Source organism: Gobio gobio, assembly GCF_949357685.1.
Source record: "Gobio gobio genome assembly, chromosome: 16".
In the NCBI taxonomy this organism is placed as follows: Eukaryota; Metazoa; Chordata; class Actinopteri; order Cypriniformes; family Gobionidae; genus Gobio; species Gobio gobio.
This window is the reverse complement of record NC_137109.1, coordinates 28,476,395-28,493,340: the sequence shown is the minus strand read 5'-3', so window position 1 is coordinate 28,493,340 and position 16,946 is coordinate 28,476,395. Positions and strand designations below refer to the sequence as shown.

At 37.2% G+C, this 16,946-nt stretch overlaps 1 protein-coding gene across 1 annotated transcript in view; it reads left to right on the top strand.

Moving 5' to 3' along the window:
• Positions 1-13,202, top strand: part of fat1b (FAT atypical cadherin 1b) — a gene marked incomplete at both ends in the record, with an annotated part of 35,914 nt that extends 22,712 nt beyond the window's left edge. Inside the window, 13 exons of the mRNA XM_079839256.1 lie at positions 233-622; positions 722-936; positions 1,339-1,476; positions 1,628-1,771; positions 1,917-2,105; positions 3,528-4,335; positions 5,687-5,838; positions 7,520-7,982; positions 8,746-8,899; positions 9,000-9,110; positions 9,203-9,804; positions 10,126-10,245; positions 12,805-13,202. Coding sequence (XP_079695382.1) covers positions 233-622; positions 722-936; positions 1,339-1,476; positions 1,628-1,771; positions 1,917-2,105; positions 3,528-4,335; positions 5,687-5,838; positions 7,520-7,982; positions 8,746-8,899; positions 9,000-9,110; positions 9,203-9,804; positions 10,126-10,245; positions 12,805-13,202 — 3,884 coding nt within the window. The remainder of the gene's footprint in view (positions 1-232; positions 623-721; positions 937-1,338; positions 1,477-1,627; positions 1,772-1,916; positions 2,106-3,527; positions 4,336-5,686; positions 5,839-7,519; positions 7,983-8,745; positions 8,900-8,999; positions 9,111-9,202; positions 9,805-10,125; positions 10,246-12,804) is intronic.
• Between the last annotated feature and the right edge of the window lie 3,744 nt (positions 13,203-16,946).

The following is a 16,946-nucleotide window of genomic DNA, read 5'->3' as shown; positions in this document are numbered from 1 at the left end:
GAAATGTGAAAACTAAAAAACATTACAGGACACTGAAAAAAAAAAAAAAAATCAAAAATAGAATAAAACTACTCTCAGACCACCCTCTTCCACCAACAACAACCTGTTCTCAGCCTACACATCAGAGATTGAGTCCCATGCTGCCGCAAATCTAATACGGGCTGCTAGAAATCTAATGGAGACCTCCAGAACTGACATTTCCTAATACTCTTTCTTGTTTCTTTATCTCCAGGGATGAATGGAAAAATACGTTACTCGTTTGAGGACTCTGCCGGAGGTCTGTTTTCAATTGAGGAGAGCTCAGGAATTATCAGTTTAGAAAGGTCCCTGGACAGACAGACGAAGGCCATGCATGTGCTGAGGGTACGTGCTACAGACCAGGGCTCTCCCCATAGACTCTCCTCTCTCAGCTCTGTAGTGGTGACAGTGCTGGACGCTAATGACCATCCACCAGCTTTTGAGCGCAGGGACTACGTTTCCACAGTTCCTGAGGATGTTGCGGTAGGGACTAAGCTTCTGAATGTCTTTGCTGCAAGCAGGGACAGGGAAATTACTTCCCAGACAACGTACTCTATCACCAACGACAACAAGCAAGGAGCTTTCCGAATAGATTCACGGACAGGTGACATACACATATACACACAGTCTCCCCACTGACAGTGTGACTCAAAGAGGACTCCACTGTGGATTTTTAGGATCTAGTGAATGTTTGTGTTTGCAGGTGACATCTTTTTAATGAAGCCGCTGGACTATGAGGTGTCTCCACAGCACTACCTGACAGTGAAGGCCACCGCAAGAGGGAAAGAGTCACTCAGTGACACAGCTATTGTTACCATTCACCTCCTTGACATCAATGACAACAGCCCTGTGTTTAGCCAGAAGATCTATTCGGCTGTAGTCAGCGAGGACACTAGACTCGGGAGCACAGTGCTGACGGTAAGTGTTTTGCATATGTTTGCATTAATATACACTGTTTCTTTGAAACGGTCCATTTTGTAGGTATATGTTTTATGTTTCAGGTTACCTTTCACATCACACTATGATCTGTTTTTACCAATCACATACCTTATCAGCTATCAATTAACCCAAACGCCCTAGAAACCATCTAGAAGCGAAACCACGTATGAAGTAACATGCTATAAATCACTCAAAACACTCAAAAATCACTGGCATTGTGGCATTGCCAGACACACTGGCATTGTGCCAGCAGGTTTTATGCACACCATTGTAATTAAAATGATGAAACAGTATTTTGATTGTGTTGATAAACCAATTTAGAAATATGTGGCATATAGTTTATGTGAGATAAACACAAGTGTAATGATCCTTTTTCCTTAGGTGCTAGCAAATGATATTGATGGGCATTTAAATAACCGAATCCACTATTCCATTGAGGACAACAACCAAACGTGTCCTTTCATCATGGATGAAGTCAGTGGTGAACTTCGACTTGTCCATCTGTTGGACAGGGAAAAGGTAATGCTTTTTGAATTACATCTCCCCCTTCACTATGGAAAGGTGGGCTTTGAAATGATCTTCAGAGGTATTGATAACACTATTTCTAATTACTTTGCAAAAGCCAAGGATGACTCTATCTTTTCTGCCTTTTTCTTCTCGTTTAAATTAGGTAGCGAGTTACATGCTGACAGTGCTGGCCTCCGACAGTGGAAATCCCCCCAAATCCGACAGCGCTATAATAAACATGGCTGTGTCTGATGTGAATGATAATCCACCTGTCTTCTCTCAGGCTAACTACAGCCTCATCATCCAGGCAAGACCACTCTCTCCTATAGAGTAGGGCAAATTAAATCCCACGCTCTCTTTCCTTACTTCATGCCTGAGTTCTCAGTGAGAGGTGATGGTGTAATCTCTCAGGTCTGTTGGAATGATTCTGGGTATCTTTCTCTCTTCGGTAGGAGAATCTCCTTTCAGGGGCCAGTGTGTTACAGCTCAATGTGACAGACAATGATTTGCCGCAAAATGGGCCGCCTTACTCCTTTACTATTCTGAAGGGTGATGAGACAAGCCCCTTCAGCATAGACCTGCAGGGTGTGTTAAAGACAGCTGGACCACTGAGAAAGGGCCAACACATACTTCAAGTGCAGGTGAGAACCGAGTTTTGTTCATTTTTCGTTGTGTAGCAGTCCTTCAGGGGACCCGATGGATACTTCACAAATAGCCAGAGGACCAGAAAACTTACATTTTTCAGCAGAATGGTGTTCTGTATGTATTCATTTTCTGTAAAAATAAAAATAAAATAAAAAAGCACATTGAGGGAGCCTTGAACAATATGTCCTATTTTTGCCAAGATAGGTGCGTTCCTTCTCAACATATTTAGTTAAACCTAGAGCAACATTCCTGTCTGGAAATGTAATCATAACCATATCCCTATTCCTAAATCTAACCCTACCCATAAGTTATCCCTAAAATCAGAGGTTGGTGAATAACACTGCTGTACAAGCACTTAACCCTTGTTATAAGCCTAAACTTGACATAAACTGTAAACGTGTCTCTCAAATCTGATTGGTTGATTGAAATGTTGTTCCAGGATCAACAAAGATGTTGATACAGGAACATGTTGTACTTGGTGAAATCAGGTTCTGCAACCAGATCGAAGAAAAAAAAAGTCTGAAAGCAGAAAAAAATACAAGGTACAAGTGATACCTTGAAAGTAATTACCTGATTTGTAGGCTGAGAACAGGACTATGTATGTAAACCTAAAAAATAAAAAAAACATGCATAATTCCTTTACTGATACCAAAATATACCTTTTAGTGGAAGATTTCAATGTGCTATATAATGCAGACATTGTTAAAGATTCATGTGTTGAAAGTTCCCTCTTGTGTTGAACAAGTGTCATAGCAGGTAAGTGAAAACACTTTTACTGCCTTCCTATCCACAATGCCTGGTCCTGTGCCTGTTATTATGTCACATTTTATGTAAGACCCCCTGCAAAGGTGCATTAAATTGAACAAAAATGAGAGTAAAGACATTCACAAAAAAGTTATATTTCAAATAAATGCTGATGTTTTGAACGTTCTATTCATTAAATAATCTTTTAAAAAAATGTATCATGGTTTCCACAAAAATATTAAGCAGCACAACTTTTTTCAGACATTGATAATAATAAGAAATGTTTCTTGAGCAGCAAATCAGCATATTACAATGATTTCCGAAGGATCCTATGATACTAAAGACTGGAGTAATAACTCCTGAAAATTCAGCTTTGCCACCACAGGAATAAATTATACATTTAAAATATATGAAAATATAAATACATATGTTAGATTGTAATAATATTTCACAATATTTTACTGTGTTGTTGCTCAAATAATAATCTTCAAAGAATTTTCATCTAAAAATATTATTCAGTGCTTAAAGGATTAGTTGATGAAATTAAAATATTAAAATTGAATTGAATTTTAAACTATATGAATGTACAGGTTATATTTAAAAGTATGAAACTTATAGTACACCATTACCTTAGCTTCAAATTTAAAATGAAAATGGTCTGTATCTGATTTCAGGTGTCTGACAATGGTTGGCCCCCACTGAAATCAGTCACATCTGTCAGTGTGCTTGTAGTACAGGCGAGTGTGTATCCTCCATCTGTGCTTTCTCTGGATGTTTTCATCATGACCTTGGAAGACGAGTATTTAGGAGGCATGCTGGGCAAGGTCCACGTCACAGATCAAGATGAATATGACACGCTCACATTCAGTCTGGAGCCACAGTCACACAGCTTGTTCTCTATCATAGGCACGGATGGCAGATTGTTGGCCCATAGAGGCTTGGATGTGGGTTATTACCAGCTTAATGTCTCAGTCAGTGACAGTCGTTTCTCAGCCTTAGCCAGTGTCACAGTGAACGTGCTGCAGGTCACAGAGCAGATGCTGGACAGTTCTGTTTCAGTGGGCTTTGCTGGCATCTCTGCCGAGGATTTTATCCAGGACCACTGGAAAAACTTCCAAAAAGCTATCCGCAGTGTAGCTGGAGTCCGCAAGGGCGCCATGCAGTTGATCAGTCTGCAGCCTGCAGAAATGGACGACGGCCTGGATGTTCTTCTGTTTTTTGAAAGACCAGGACGAGGCGTCAGCTCGCTGGAAGCCCTCTCTCAGAAGCTGAAGCTCAACTCTTCCAGAGCAGCCATCAAAGAGATGACAGGACTACAAGTAGTGAGGGTTTTGAATAGCCAGTGCTCAAGCTCTGAGTGTCCCGGTAGTATGTGCAGACGAGTGGTCCTGTTTAACCAAACCAGTATGGCCACATACAGCACTGCCCGAGTCAGCTATGTCACTGCCAAACACAACATAACAGCCAAATGCCTGTGCACAGGTATGCAGTTTACTGTTAAAAAACTGTGACATATTAAATTTTTTATTTTATTTTATTTGTTAAAATAATATATTGTTAATTTTTATTTGTTACTATTAAGTGTACTATTATAAATAATAATAATTATTAATATTGTTATTAATAATAATAGTTATTATTATCACTATGTTTTAACAATCATAAAAGTTTAAATAATTGTAAAATATATCTGTGTATATATATATAAATAAATAAATCTTCTGCTTTTCAGACAGTAAGTGCCTGAAGCATGATACCACCTGTGTAAACAACCCATGTCCAGAGGGCTATGAGTGTGTGTCAGGCCTTGGGAAAGACAAACACAGCTGCATATGCACAGGTGGTGCCGAAGTCAAATGCTCAGGTAACAGTGAATTAATTTCCTTATCAGATAAGACAGTGTCATCTTAAGGACCCATCACAGGTGCAGATTAAATTGTTCCCCGCTCACTTAATTAATAATAATTTGCAAGCGTTTAGTGTGTAGTGTAAACACACATTCATTAAGTATAATAATACGTGGTTAATTTTCAGCTATTTGCAGATTTAATCATTACGTGAAGCAGTTTACATAAACGGTTTTCATAATTAATGCGGAGAATGGCAGTTTCTCTTGAGTAGGATCTATAAGGTGTTGAACAGTAAATCAACTACAGGATAACAGAAGTGAATTTCTTCAGCTAAGAAGGGATATCCTCCATTTATATCCTTAACGAGATTGTATTGTCAGTTTTAATTATCTCGGACACCCACAGCCACACATGTGATACTTCTTTTGTTAGAGTCATTACAAGTTAGAGTCATTAAAACATGCTAAATTTGTAATTACAAGAAATTACATTGGTAGCTCTAATTTCTGCCAAAATGCCTTTATCTTGTAAAACCATAATATATTAAAATGAGATATTCTTTAAATAATTTACAAGCTTTCATAATAGTTCTGTAATATTGTTATTTGTATTATAGAATCAGTAACTGTAGTTACAATGCAGCTAAAGGCAAATCAGTAACTGTATTTTTAAAACTGTCCTGTGAGCGACTAGACCAGTTAATACAATTATGCTCAGATTAGTCAAAAAAAAATTAAAGCCATTTTACAGTGTTGCTGTATTTTCTGTGTTTTGCCTTTGCAGGGCAGAATGATATAGAGGTAGAAACATTTTAGTATGGGTTTTCTGTGCATGACATTTTCTAAAATTCCCCATGGCTTAAAATGATTTAGTTAGACATCCAAACTTAAAACGGCTAAAACGATCCAAACTTAAATATCATCTGTATTTATTTTAATTGGTGTGCTACTAACTTTATTTCCTGTTTTTCTCCATGTTCTAAGGAGGATCTTCAATGACATTTAGTGAGAGCAGCTATATTAAATATCGCCTGAGGGAAAGCACAAGTGAAGTCAAGCTCTCGCTTAAGTTAAAAACTCTCTCAAGAGAAGGAACAGTAATGCTTTCCAAAGGATCACGCCACAGCATTCTAGAGGTATAAACGAATATTGAATTGCTACTTGTTTTATTTAATTTATTTTGTTTATTTGCTCTATGTTTAATTTGGAAAAAAGTGCATAAATGTATACATAAACCCTAATCAAACAAGTTGTCCCTAGAGAAGTTTAAAAAAGTCTAACACTTAACATTAAAGGGTACATAACAAACACAGTTTCTGCCTGTCTCATGTTGATCTTGAGTACCTATAACGTAGTTTTGCATCCTTCATATACATCTCCGAAGATTCTTTAGTTTTGTCATATTTATAAAAGAAAGATATGCTGTACCAATTCTTTCTGAAAAACAGCCGAGCTTGTGGAGGCGTGCAGTGGGCAGGGCTAAAGAGTCACACTATATCATCGCATTATCCCTGGATAACTTTTGATTTTTTTTGTTTACATTATATGCACACGTATGCGCCGATTGCCAACAAAACAGACATTTGATGCAGTTTCACTCACCGCCTTTCGGCAAAAAAACACACTTTCAGAACTCTGTTGCTGCTCTGGAAAAACAAACTGCATCCACAGTTTCCTTAAAGGGTTAGTTCACCCAAAAATGGAAATTAGCCCATGATTTACTCACCCTCAAGCCATCCTAGGTGTATATGACATTCTTCTTTCAGACAAACACAATCAGAGTTATATTAAAAATGTCCTGGCTCTTCCAATCTTTATAACCGCAGTGACTGTTGACTGTGACATATGCTCTTCAGATGTAACTTAAGCATTTTGAACTGCGAGAGGCGTTACACTTTTTCTGTAAGTTGAATATGGAAGGCGATTCGCCAGAAGCAAGATAATTTACTTTATAAAGTTTTAAATATGGATATTTTTCTTACACAAATGCATCGCTTCAGAAGGCCTTTATTAACCCCCCGGAGCCGTGTGGAGCAGTTATGATGGCTAGATGCACTTTTATGGACTTCAAAAACGAGGCAACAGTCACTGACATTATAAAGCTTAGAAGAGCCAGGACTTTTTAATATAACTCTGATTGTATTAGTCTGAAAGAAGAATGTAATTTACACCTAGGATGGAAAATCATGGGCTAATTAAAATTTTTGGGTGAACTAACCCTTTAACACTGGGTTATTTGGGAAGCCAAACAAGGTTATCTTTCCCTCACAACCAGAAACACACTTCTTTAGTGGCATTGTTGTTTTCGTGATCTAAAAAATTACAGCGCTGCCGACGGCTTCTGTAACCCGACAATAAAACTTGTTGATGGGCGTGCTCTTGCACACGCTCATCCGGGAGAAGTGCCCATACAAAGAATTCCGCCCTTTATGACGTCATACAGGGCCATACTCTGAAAAATTTTCGAAACATATTCGAATCCGGAGTGTACAGGGCACAGAAATACTCCCTCATACATCCAACTCTTTTTTTTTTATTTTGGCCATGTTTAGCATGAGAATCCAACTCTTTAACAGTGTAAATAAGTCAGAATGCATGAAATAGCATTAGACCCCCCCGCCTTTAAGGTCTTATTTGTTAACATTAGTTAAAGGGATAGTTCACCCAGTTGATGGTAGCCATTGGCTTCCATAGTAGGACAAAAAATACTATGGAAGTCAATGGCTACCGTCAACTGTCAGGTCACCAACATTCTGTTTTGGACAAATTTGTTAGACTAATTCTAAAAATGTAATACTAACTGTATGTATTCCTCAGATAGTTGGAGGCAGACTGCAGTTCCAGTTTGACTGTGGCTGGGGTCTCGCCACAGTTTCTGTGCACAGTGTCCTGGTGAATGACGGGCAGTGGCACATGGCAGAACTTGAAGTGAAGGGTAACTATGCCAGGCTGGTTCTGGATCAGCTCCATTCTGCGTCAGGCATCGCGCCCGGTCCCCTCCACTGCCTCAACCTGGGCGACCAGGTGGTCCTGGGTGGACATGCTCAACATCTCATTTCCAGACTCAGGCGCAATCTGCCTGTATCAAACAGCCTACAGGGCTGCATGGATTCCGTGCTGTTTAATGGACAGAGAATGTCCTTGGACTCAAATGATCCATTAGGGGTTGCCATTGAGGACATGGTGGGAGTGTCTCCTGGCTGTGTCTTCTTCCCATCTCCAGACTGCTCCAGTAATCCCTGCCTCAACGGAGGGAGCTGCTTAATGAAGCAGAGTGAAGGTAGACTGAACACCACATACTGTAGATTAATGAAAATACCATACTAACGTCATCTATATTAATACAAAAAATGCTCATTATTCTTTTCATATTAATTATTCACATAAATATTCAGTGACATGTACAGTGGGGTCCAATAGACCACTTTGGAGAAAAAAAAAACCCCAATGGAAGCCGCCTTTCCACCTTAGGGTACAAAAAATTATAACTTTGTACAGCACTTTGGTCAACTGTGGTTGTTATAAAGTGCTTAACAAATAAAGTTGGTATGGTATGGTATGGTATGGTATCTCACAATTGTGATTTTAGGGTCCAATTAACTATTAATATAAACTATTAACTCACTATTAACTAGTTGCTTATTATAATGCATATTACTAGGATATTGGCTGGTTTTTAGTTCTTATAAAGCACATATTAATGCCTTATTCTGAATGACCATATTCTACATACCTTAATCCTACTCAATATCTAAACTTAACAACTACCTTTGTAACTATTAATAATCAGTAATTTTATTTTTAAAATATATTTTTAATATTTTTAAAAGGAGTTTATTGAGGCAAAAGTCGTAGTTAATAGTTAATTAATAGAAAGAATTGGACCCTAATTTAATCTGATGATGTTAAATATAAATTAGAATAACAGAAGCATTTTAGCTTGCGGTTTCTAACCCCACTGTAGATAATAACTCTTTATCTGACTTCCATATTATATGTATAAATTGGTTAATGGCATTGCTGAATCATTGGTATTTTCCCAGGTTATGTCTGTAAATGCAGTACTTTATTCTCTGGAACTCACTGTGAGGTCAAGATCAGTCCTTGTGACTCCAACCCCTGCCTGTACGGAGGAACCTGCATCCAGAATAACCTGGACTACTACTGTAAATGCCGGGGCCAGTACTCAGGACAAAGGTACTGTGCTTTCAATGTACAGTACAGGTTAAATTTTGACTACAAAATCTATCATTGGGACAGAATTACAGTATGCCCAAAACTATCTGTATGACCACAGGTGTCAGATAGGTCCTTACTGCAAGGAGAATCCATGCCAAAATGGTGGACAGTGTATAGACAGTCTTGATGGACCCATCTGTGAGTGTGAGTCGGGTTTCAAAGGAGAAAGGTCTGTTATTATTATAGATATTATTATCAACCTCTTGAACAAATTGTAGTACTTTCCTCAAGTATGTTTGACAGGGCATTTTTGTTTTTTAGGTGCATGTTCGATGTTGACGAGTGTGTGGACAGGCCTTGCTTCAATGACGGCCGTTGTGTCAACACGCATGGATCTTTTAACTGTTCTTGCTTGGTGGGATTCACTGGAAGACTGTGTGAGATGGACACAGAAGTGAGAAACCAATTTATATCTTCATCCTGGAACACTTGGATTGGAGAACTGGTCGCTATGCTGGCCTTCCTGACAGCCGTTTTTGTTTTGACGTTGCTCCTCTTAATAGTGTGGAAAGGAACCTGCAAACCTGGCAACAGAGATAAAGACCTTGACAAGTACAAAGATGTTGATTCTTACATTCAGAGGTCCAGTGTATACAACCAAGCCCGAAAAGAATCCTGCCCGGACACCCCGCCACAAGTCCCAATGCGACCCATCTCCTACACACCCAGCATTCCTGGAGAATGTCGAAACAACCGAGGCTCCGTGCCTGAGTTCAGCAGCTTAATGCCAGATCCACTCTTTGGTCTTAAGAAGACTGTGGCTGTGTGCAGTGTTGCCCCTAACCTACCACATCGCAAAGCATCCCATTCACACTCGGAAAAGGATTCCATACAGCAAGCGGATTGTCAGTTGGAGGCCTCAGGTTCGAGGTTTAATTGAGATATATGTCATATGGTAGAAAAGTCTGTAGCAACTTCCATTTATGCCGACTTTAAAGGTGCTCAGTAAAAAAGCAAGTACAATTTGTCTGGTCATGTGATCTCCACATGTGGCCTCCATGTAGATTATCAGATTTTTTATTTTTATTTAAGTCTGTTCGTTTAGGTGTAAAACTAGTTACTAAGTGCACCTTTAAACAACAATACAGTTCTGTTTTTGCTTGAAACTAATTCATGAATAGTAAATTTTTTAGCAGTTGCTCTTAGTTAAATTTTTTGCTCCTTCTTTGTATTCATTCTTCCAGAAAAAGTCCTAGACTTGACTTCCTGTTTAGAAATTGAGGACGACAGGGTTTCCTTTTCTCGTGATAATAGAGGGCTGCAGTCCATGTGCCCCCTCCAATCAGACGTCACGGATGACAACAGTAAGTTTCCCAATCCAAAACTTCCAAGTTTGAAACTGTATAATTTAGTCTTTTTTTCACAAATGCACAAAAATAGGTATTTTTCTGTAGAGCATAGTTTTAGTTGTGCACTGGTGTATCCACTTATGCATCTTTGCTGTATCTATAATGAATTCAGCCCCCATATGGATCAAATCTCGGCACAGATTCTGAACATACTGCAGTGTAAGTGTTATGCATGTAACACAGTCATTGAGTAATTAGAAGTATTAGAGTATTAGCCATCAATTCATATTTCCTTTTAGACTAGAGCGTGTTTAGCCTTATGATGCTCACACTATCATTCAAACATTTGTGGTCAGTAGGTTTTTTTAGGGGTCCTTTATATTCAGGAAGAATGCATTATATTGATCAAAAGTGACAGTAAAGACATTTATAATGTTACAAAAGATTTCTATTTCAAAGTCATGCTGTTCTTTTGATCTATTTTATTCATCAAATAATCTTGAAAAAGTCATGGCTGCTGAAAATCTGCATCACAGGAATAAATTATATTTTAAAATATATTACATTGGAAAACAGTTATATTAATCTGTAAGATTTCAAAATATTTTTCTGTATTTTTGATCACATAAATGCAGACTCTGTCATCATAAAATACTTTTTTTCAAAAACATTAACAAATCTCAAAGACCCACAAATGTTTGAATGGTAGTATAATATTATTTTTGTGGTACAGTACCATTTTTACAATTCTAGTAATCATTTTATTCACCCAAACACCATTAACAGAATTAGATTTAAGCTATATCAACATTCCCTCTATGTTTAATACATATAGTCTTTTGTAGTTTTACGTAATTAAAGAATTATAAAATAAGATTTAATGACTGATGTTTTATTCTTTACTTTTACAAGCCTCCAAAGTGATATACCCTGTCAAAACATAGATTGACATGGTGAGAAAAAGGTACACAGTATGTTACATCTCACAACATGTTGGTGGTTTCATATTCTGTCTGTTTCTCTAACTCACTTCAGCTGATTGTTTACTCACTGGTAATCGCATGGACATTTTAAGAGATTCATTTTGCCATTTAAAATGTATAATTAAAGGAGTAGTTCACTTTAAAATGAAAATTATCCCATGATTTACTCACCCTCAAGCCATCCTAGGTGTATATGACTTTCTTCTTTCTGATGAACACAAGTGGAGTTATATTAATAAATATCCTGACGCTTCCAAGCTTTATAATGGCAGTGACGGGGTCCATACTTCACACGGCAGGGTTAATAAAGGCCTTCTGAAGCGAACCGATGGGGTTTTGTAAGAAGAATATCCATATTTAAAACTTTATAAAGTAAAATATCTAGCTTCCGACTGATCGCCTTCCGTATTCAACTTACGCAGCAAGTGTAACACCTCTCGCAGTTTAAAATGCTTATGCTACATTCTAGTCGTCATGCCAGTTACGCTTTTTTTGTAAGTTGAATACAGAAGGCAGTCTGACGGAAGCTAGATATTTTACTTCATAAAGTTTTAAATATGGATATTTATCTTGCAAAACTCTATCGATTAGCTTTTAGAAGTTTTTAAAGTAAACTACTCCTTTAAAATGTCCTTTTCTTTGACTTGTCAACAAAATATTCTCATGAGATTTGGTACTTTGAAAATGACAGTGGTTATTTCTGTTTTGTTGTTATTTATCAGCCTTTTCATGCATGCTCCATTGCTTTAGCAAACGTGTTCACACTGAACAACTCTGTGAGTTTGATAGGTTCTTGTGAATTGCCTATAACAGGTTGTGCACTAATGCACTGGCATCGATCTCAGGGGCACTTTGATGTTTAATCTGCTTTAACTCCGAGGAGTTATAACAAGCTCTTTCAAACCAGCGTGCTCAGATCTTTCTCACTGTCTAAGATTAATGAGCCTCAGAACTATCAAAGCATGCCATAGTCTGAAGATACATGTGAGCTTTACTGAAGTGTGTCTGTTGTAGAGCTGCTTGCAGATGCGAGAATGTGCATGATGTGACAATATACACCACTGTTCAAAAGTTTGGGGTCAAAAAGTTTTAGTTTTAGTTTTAAAGAAATGTATACAGCAAGGATGCCTTCAATTGATCAAACACGACAGTATAGACACTTATAATGTTACAAAAGATTTCTATTTCAAATTTATAATCATCATAGAATCCTGAAAAAAGTATCACGGTTTCCACAAAAAAGTACTAACTGTTTTGTAACATTGATGATAACCAGAAATGTTTATTGAGAACCAAATCAGATTTCTGAAGGATCATGTGACACTAAAGACTGAAATAATGGCTGATGAAAATGCAGCTTTTCCATCACATTTTCAAATATATTAAATATATTATCTTTGATCAAATAAATGCAGCCTTGGTGAGCAGAAGACACTTCTTCTTCCAACCGACCCCAAACTTTTGAATGGTACTAGTGTATAAACATTTACAGTGACTCTAATGTTCTAATCTGTTTACCAATACCTACATATTGTGGAACAAATCTCTGATAAATGTGTTAAACTGTCTGGTTTTTACTATTTTATTACAGGCTATTACTGGGATACCTCAGATTGGCTGCAGAATATCTACTCTCCTGAGAGCCAAGGTTTTCTCCAGTATGAATTTGTGCAGATGTCCTCCTCCACGCACACCGCTCCAGATATTCTTGACATGGACTACCTTACTGATGGCGATGACATTGAGAACTTCCTGCCAATTCAAGCTCTCCCTCTTAATACTGACATGTCTGCAGTTCTAGAGTTCGAACAACATACCAGGCCAAAGGTCCATCACAATGTCCACCCAACAGCAAGGTCAAACTCCATGTTCCCCAGTCAACATCACAGCCATAGCTACCCACAGCCCATTGAAACAACCTTTTGGATGCCTGAGGGCCAACATATAGGACCTGCTGAGATTCCTGATTCCTTGGAAAGTCCTTTGTGAGCCAGACACTTCTAAACTCACTTTCTAAGATTTGCCAGCCAGTGGTTAGAAATCTGTGAAAAACTTAGTGAAGCTGTGGTTGGTAACACCACCAGAGACTGTGGTGTGACTGTGGTGGGTTTTGTGCTCTGATTTGAAACCACCATCAGTCTCTCATGCGGAATCATCTGTCTTTATTCCTAAAGTCAAATCTTGTATGGAAGGATTTGTCACTGTTTGACACTGTTGACACTGTTACATGCAATCCTAGATTTACGTTAAAGGTGCATTCAGTATTTTTTAGGGGGAAAAAAAGAAGAATCTTGGACTTTATATTGTCATCTAGTGAAGCATCAAACTAAAGTATTGTTTTTTTTTTATTTACCGATGCCATCATAGTCAGATAAATAAATCAGCCATGATTTATTCTGCAAGTAAAATGTCCAGATCAGGGAGTTAAGATAAACCGATTAGTATTTGGCAGGTTATGTGATCTCACAATGGTGGACTGGACCCTATGAGGGGACTAACTCAATTTAGAATAAAAGTTTTTAGGCCTCTGATATGATTGATCTTCATTTTTAAACATACATTTTTTATAGTACTATGCATTCCTTTTGTGCATTTTTTTATGATGAAAGAAAAACACCTTGAAATAATTTAAGTGTGTAATTTCTGTGCCACTAGCATCACCAAACAGAATTGCATAACCACACTGCCCCCTTCTGGCATTGGTATGGAAACATGCCCAAAACATGCCATTGGTTTAGACATTGTTTACAGTATATTTAAGTATTCCAGCATTTTCACACTTCAGCTTTGATTAAACAAACATTTTTTCCCATGCTGACATGAATTGACATGGAAAGAAATGGTGTCATTGAAATTATATGGTCAGCAGGAGAATTGTACAGTTGTGGAGTTTTAAGGTTAGTTGGGTAACCAGAGACAAATTTGACAATACTTTTCAAGTTTTAAGGTTTAATCCCTAAGATAATTAATTACTGAGGTTTGTCAATGGCCAGAGCCCAACAAGATGCATTATTTAGTGTCATCTTAAACGGATAGTTCACTCAAAAGTGAAAACTCTGTCATCATTTACTCACCCTCAAGTGGTTCCAAACCTGTATGAGTTTCTGTGTTCCGCTGAACACAAAAGAAGATATTTTGAAGAATGTTTGTAACAAAGCAGATAGAGCAACCATTGACTACCATAGTATTTATTTCCCTACTATGGTAGTCAATAGTTGCTCTCTCTGCTTGGTTACAAACATTCTTCAAAACATCTTCTTTTGTGTTCAGCGGAACACAGAAACTCATACAGGTTTGGAACAACTTGAGGGTGAGTAAATGATGACAGAATTTTCATTTTTGGGTGAACTATCCCTTCAAAAGTAAAAAAAGAAGATTAAAAAAATTAAAAAGAGAAATGCATTTGTCTTCCCAGATCACTTTTTTACACAATGTATGGTCTGTTAAATGTATATTGTTGCCGACTCTGAAATGTTGATGTTCTGTATGTACAAAAATGAAAATATTTTTAAGACACAAACCTTTGTCTCATTTATGCATTCATAGTGTTTTGGTAGTTGTTTCAAGACTTAAGGACTCGAAGGTCTCTGTTAACAAGAAACTTTACACATTAATCAACAGGTTGGGGAGTATAGAGCATCTCTGCATCCATATGGTGAGTAAAAAAAAAATCATCTGAGGATGCCAGGATGCGATCCCTTCACTGTTCTCCCACTGCTTTATCCCATCTATTGCAATCTAACAGTCTCATTAGGGGACTTTAGACTTTTCTGAAGCTGTGAATTTTGCATTTGCAAAGGTTGATGATCCGGAGCTAATAGTATGCCCCCAATAGGGTCATTATGGCAATGATAGAAGGTCATCTGCTGTTAAGATTGCCCTTTTATTTCATAGATAAATTGGGAGCGAAGGGCATGACCACCACATTAACATTTTAATACTTTAAAATATGTGCAAAATTAGCATTTTAAATAAATATAAAATATTGTTGACTATTACATTCAAGGCTATTTGTATAGCGCTTTTCAAATCAGCTTTACAAAAAAAAATCCTGTTCAATATTACAATTTAGGAAGTATTCTGCTATCATTCAGAGTGTGTAAAATGTCCATAAGACATTAATACTTAGCTGTAAAATATAATATGTTATGTTCTTAGTTAACGTCATGTATTCAGTTAAGAAGAAACAAAGAGCATGCAATTTATATTCGTAATGATTGCAACAAACTACAAAAAAATTAAATAAAAATAGTATTATAGTATTTGTATGTCGATCCAAAGCTGCCGTTATCTGAAGTCTTCGCAAACACAGTCTCCTAAATCAAATTCCACATCATGGTATTTTTCATGATGTAAACATCATAAACATAATCATAGCAGCGAAATTGGCGTCAACTTTATATAGGCCTAATTTACAGTCTTTGCATTGGAAGCAGGATTGCCAGGGAGATTGTTTCCATATTATACACACAATTGAGCACTAGAGGGCAGCACGATCTAATAAAGTCAAACAACCAGGTCAACATGCCTGACGTATGTAAAAATACATTTTATTACAAGATTTTCCAGACCTTAATACAGTTTATTTTGATAGCGATAATACATCTGAGCACTAAATTTTGAGAATATTACAATGAAATATATTTTGCTGATAGTTAAATGATTCTCTATTGATTGTAGGAGGCACAATACAATGGCCACAGCATGCTGGAGGAAAGACAGGTCTACACCAGAGCATGTCTTACAAATCACTGTATGAGAGTGACAGCACTTAAATGCTTTGACAAGTAGTGACAGAAGCTTGAGGCGAGGAACAGGATGTATGTGGGTAACACAGTGTGACAGGTTGACCTTGTCTGATGCAGTCATGTGATGCTGTCATTGTGTGACCCACCCTGCTCCTTGACGAACAACAACTATCACAAGGGTCTCCATGAATGAGAATGTATATGTTTAAAATACCATGCTATAGTATATAGGACTTCTGGTAATGGAATATATGCATGGAATCCGTAGATGACATTTGCCAGAATTCACACCACATGTGATACTGTATCCCACAATGCAATGTGCTCAGCTTGGCATTCCATTTCCAGTTACAAATGAACTGGAAATATATGCCAGTTCAGTATTTTCAACATCCCACTGCCAAATAAGAGATTTTGATTTCTTAATCAAAAAAGTCAAAATAATCAAAACAAAACTTAAGTGTCTGAGTCATGTCAGTGCTCATAGAAGAAGAGACATGTTTGCCTATAATAGATTATTGAATTTCAAATGTCAATGGATGGAAACTCTCTCCTAAACAAGAGGTGTGTGAAGGGGATTCCCAGCTTGAGTTCAGGCTGTCTATAAATATCTATACCCAGCACTTACATACAATAAATGTCCTCCAAAAATGCCAATTTTTAAGAGCAGCAGATACAGATCTTTAACAGTGCTTCTAGATATATGGGAACAATGAAACTTCAAACTGTTTCAAAAGTAGAGAGTTTTAACACTTTATTTTAGAAAGAAAAAAGAAATCATTAAAAAAGAAAAGTAAATAAAAAGGTTGGCAAGCATAAAATAGTGAAATGATGTGTTAAAAAACACTTTACAATAAGGTTGTATTAGTTAAAATTAGTTAATGCGTTAGTTAACATGAACAACACCTACTTTCAGCATTTGTTAATCATTGTTAACGTTAGATAATAAAAATACAGATGTTCATGGTTTGTTCATGTTAGTTCA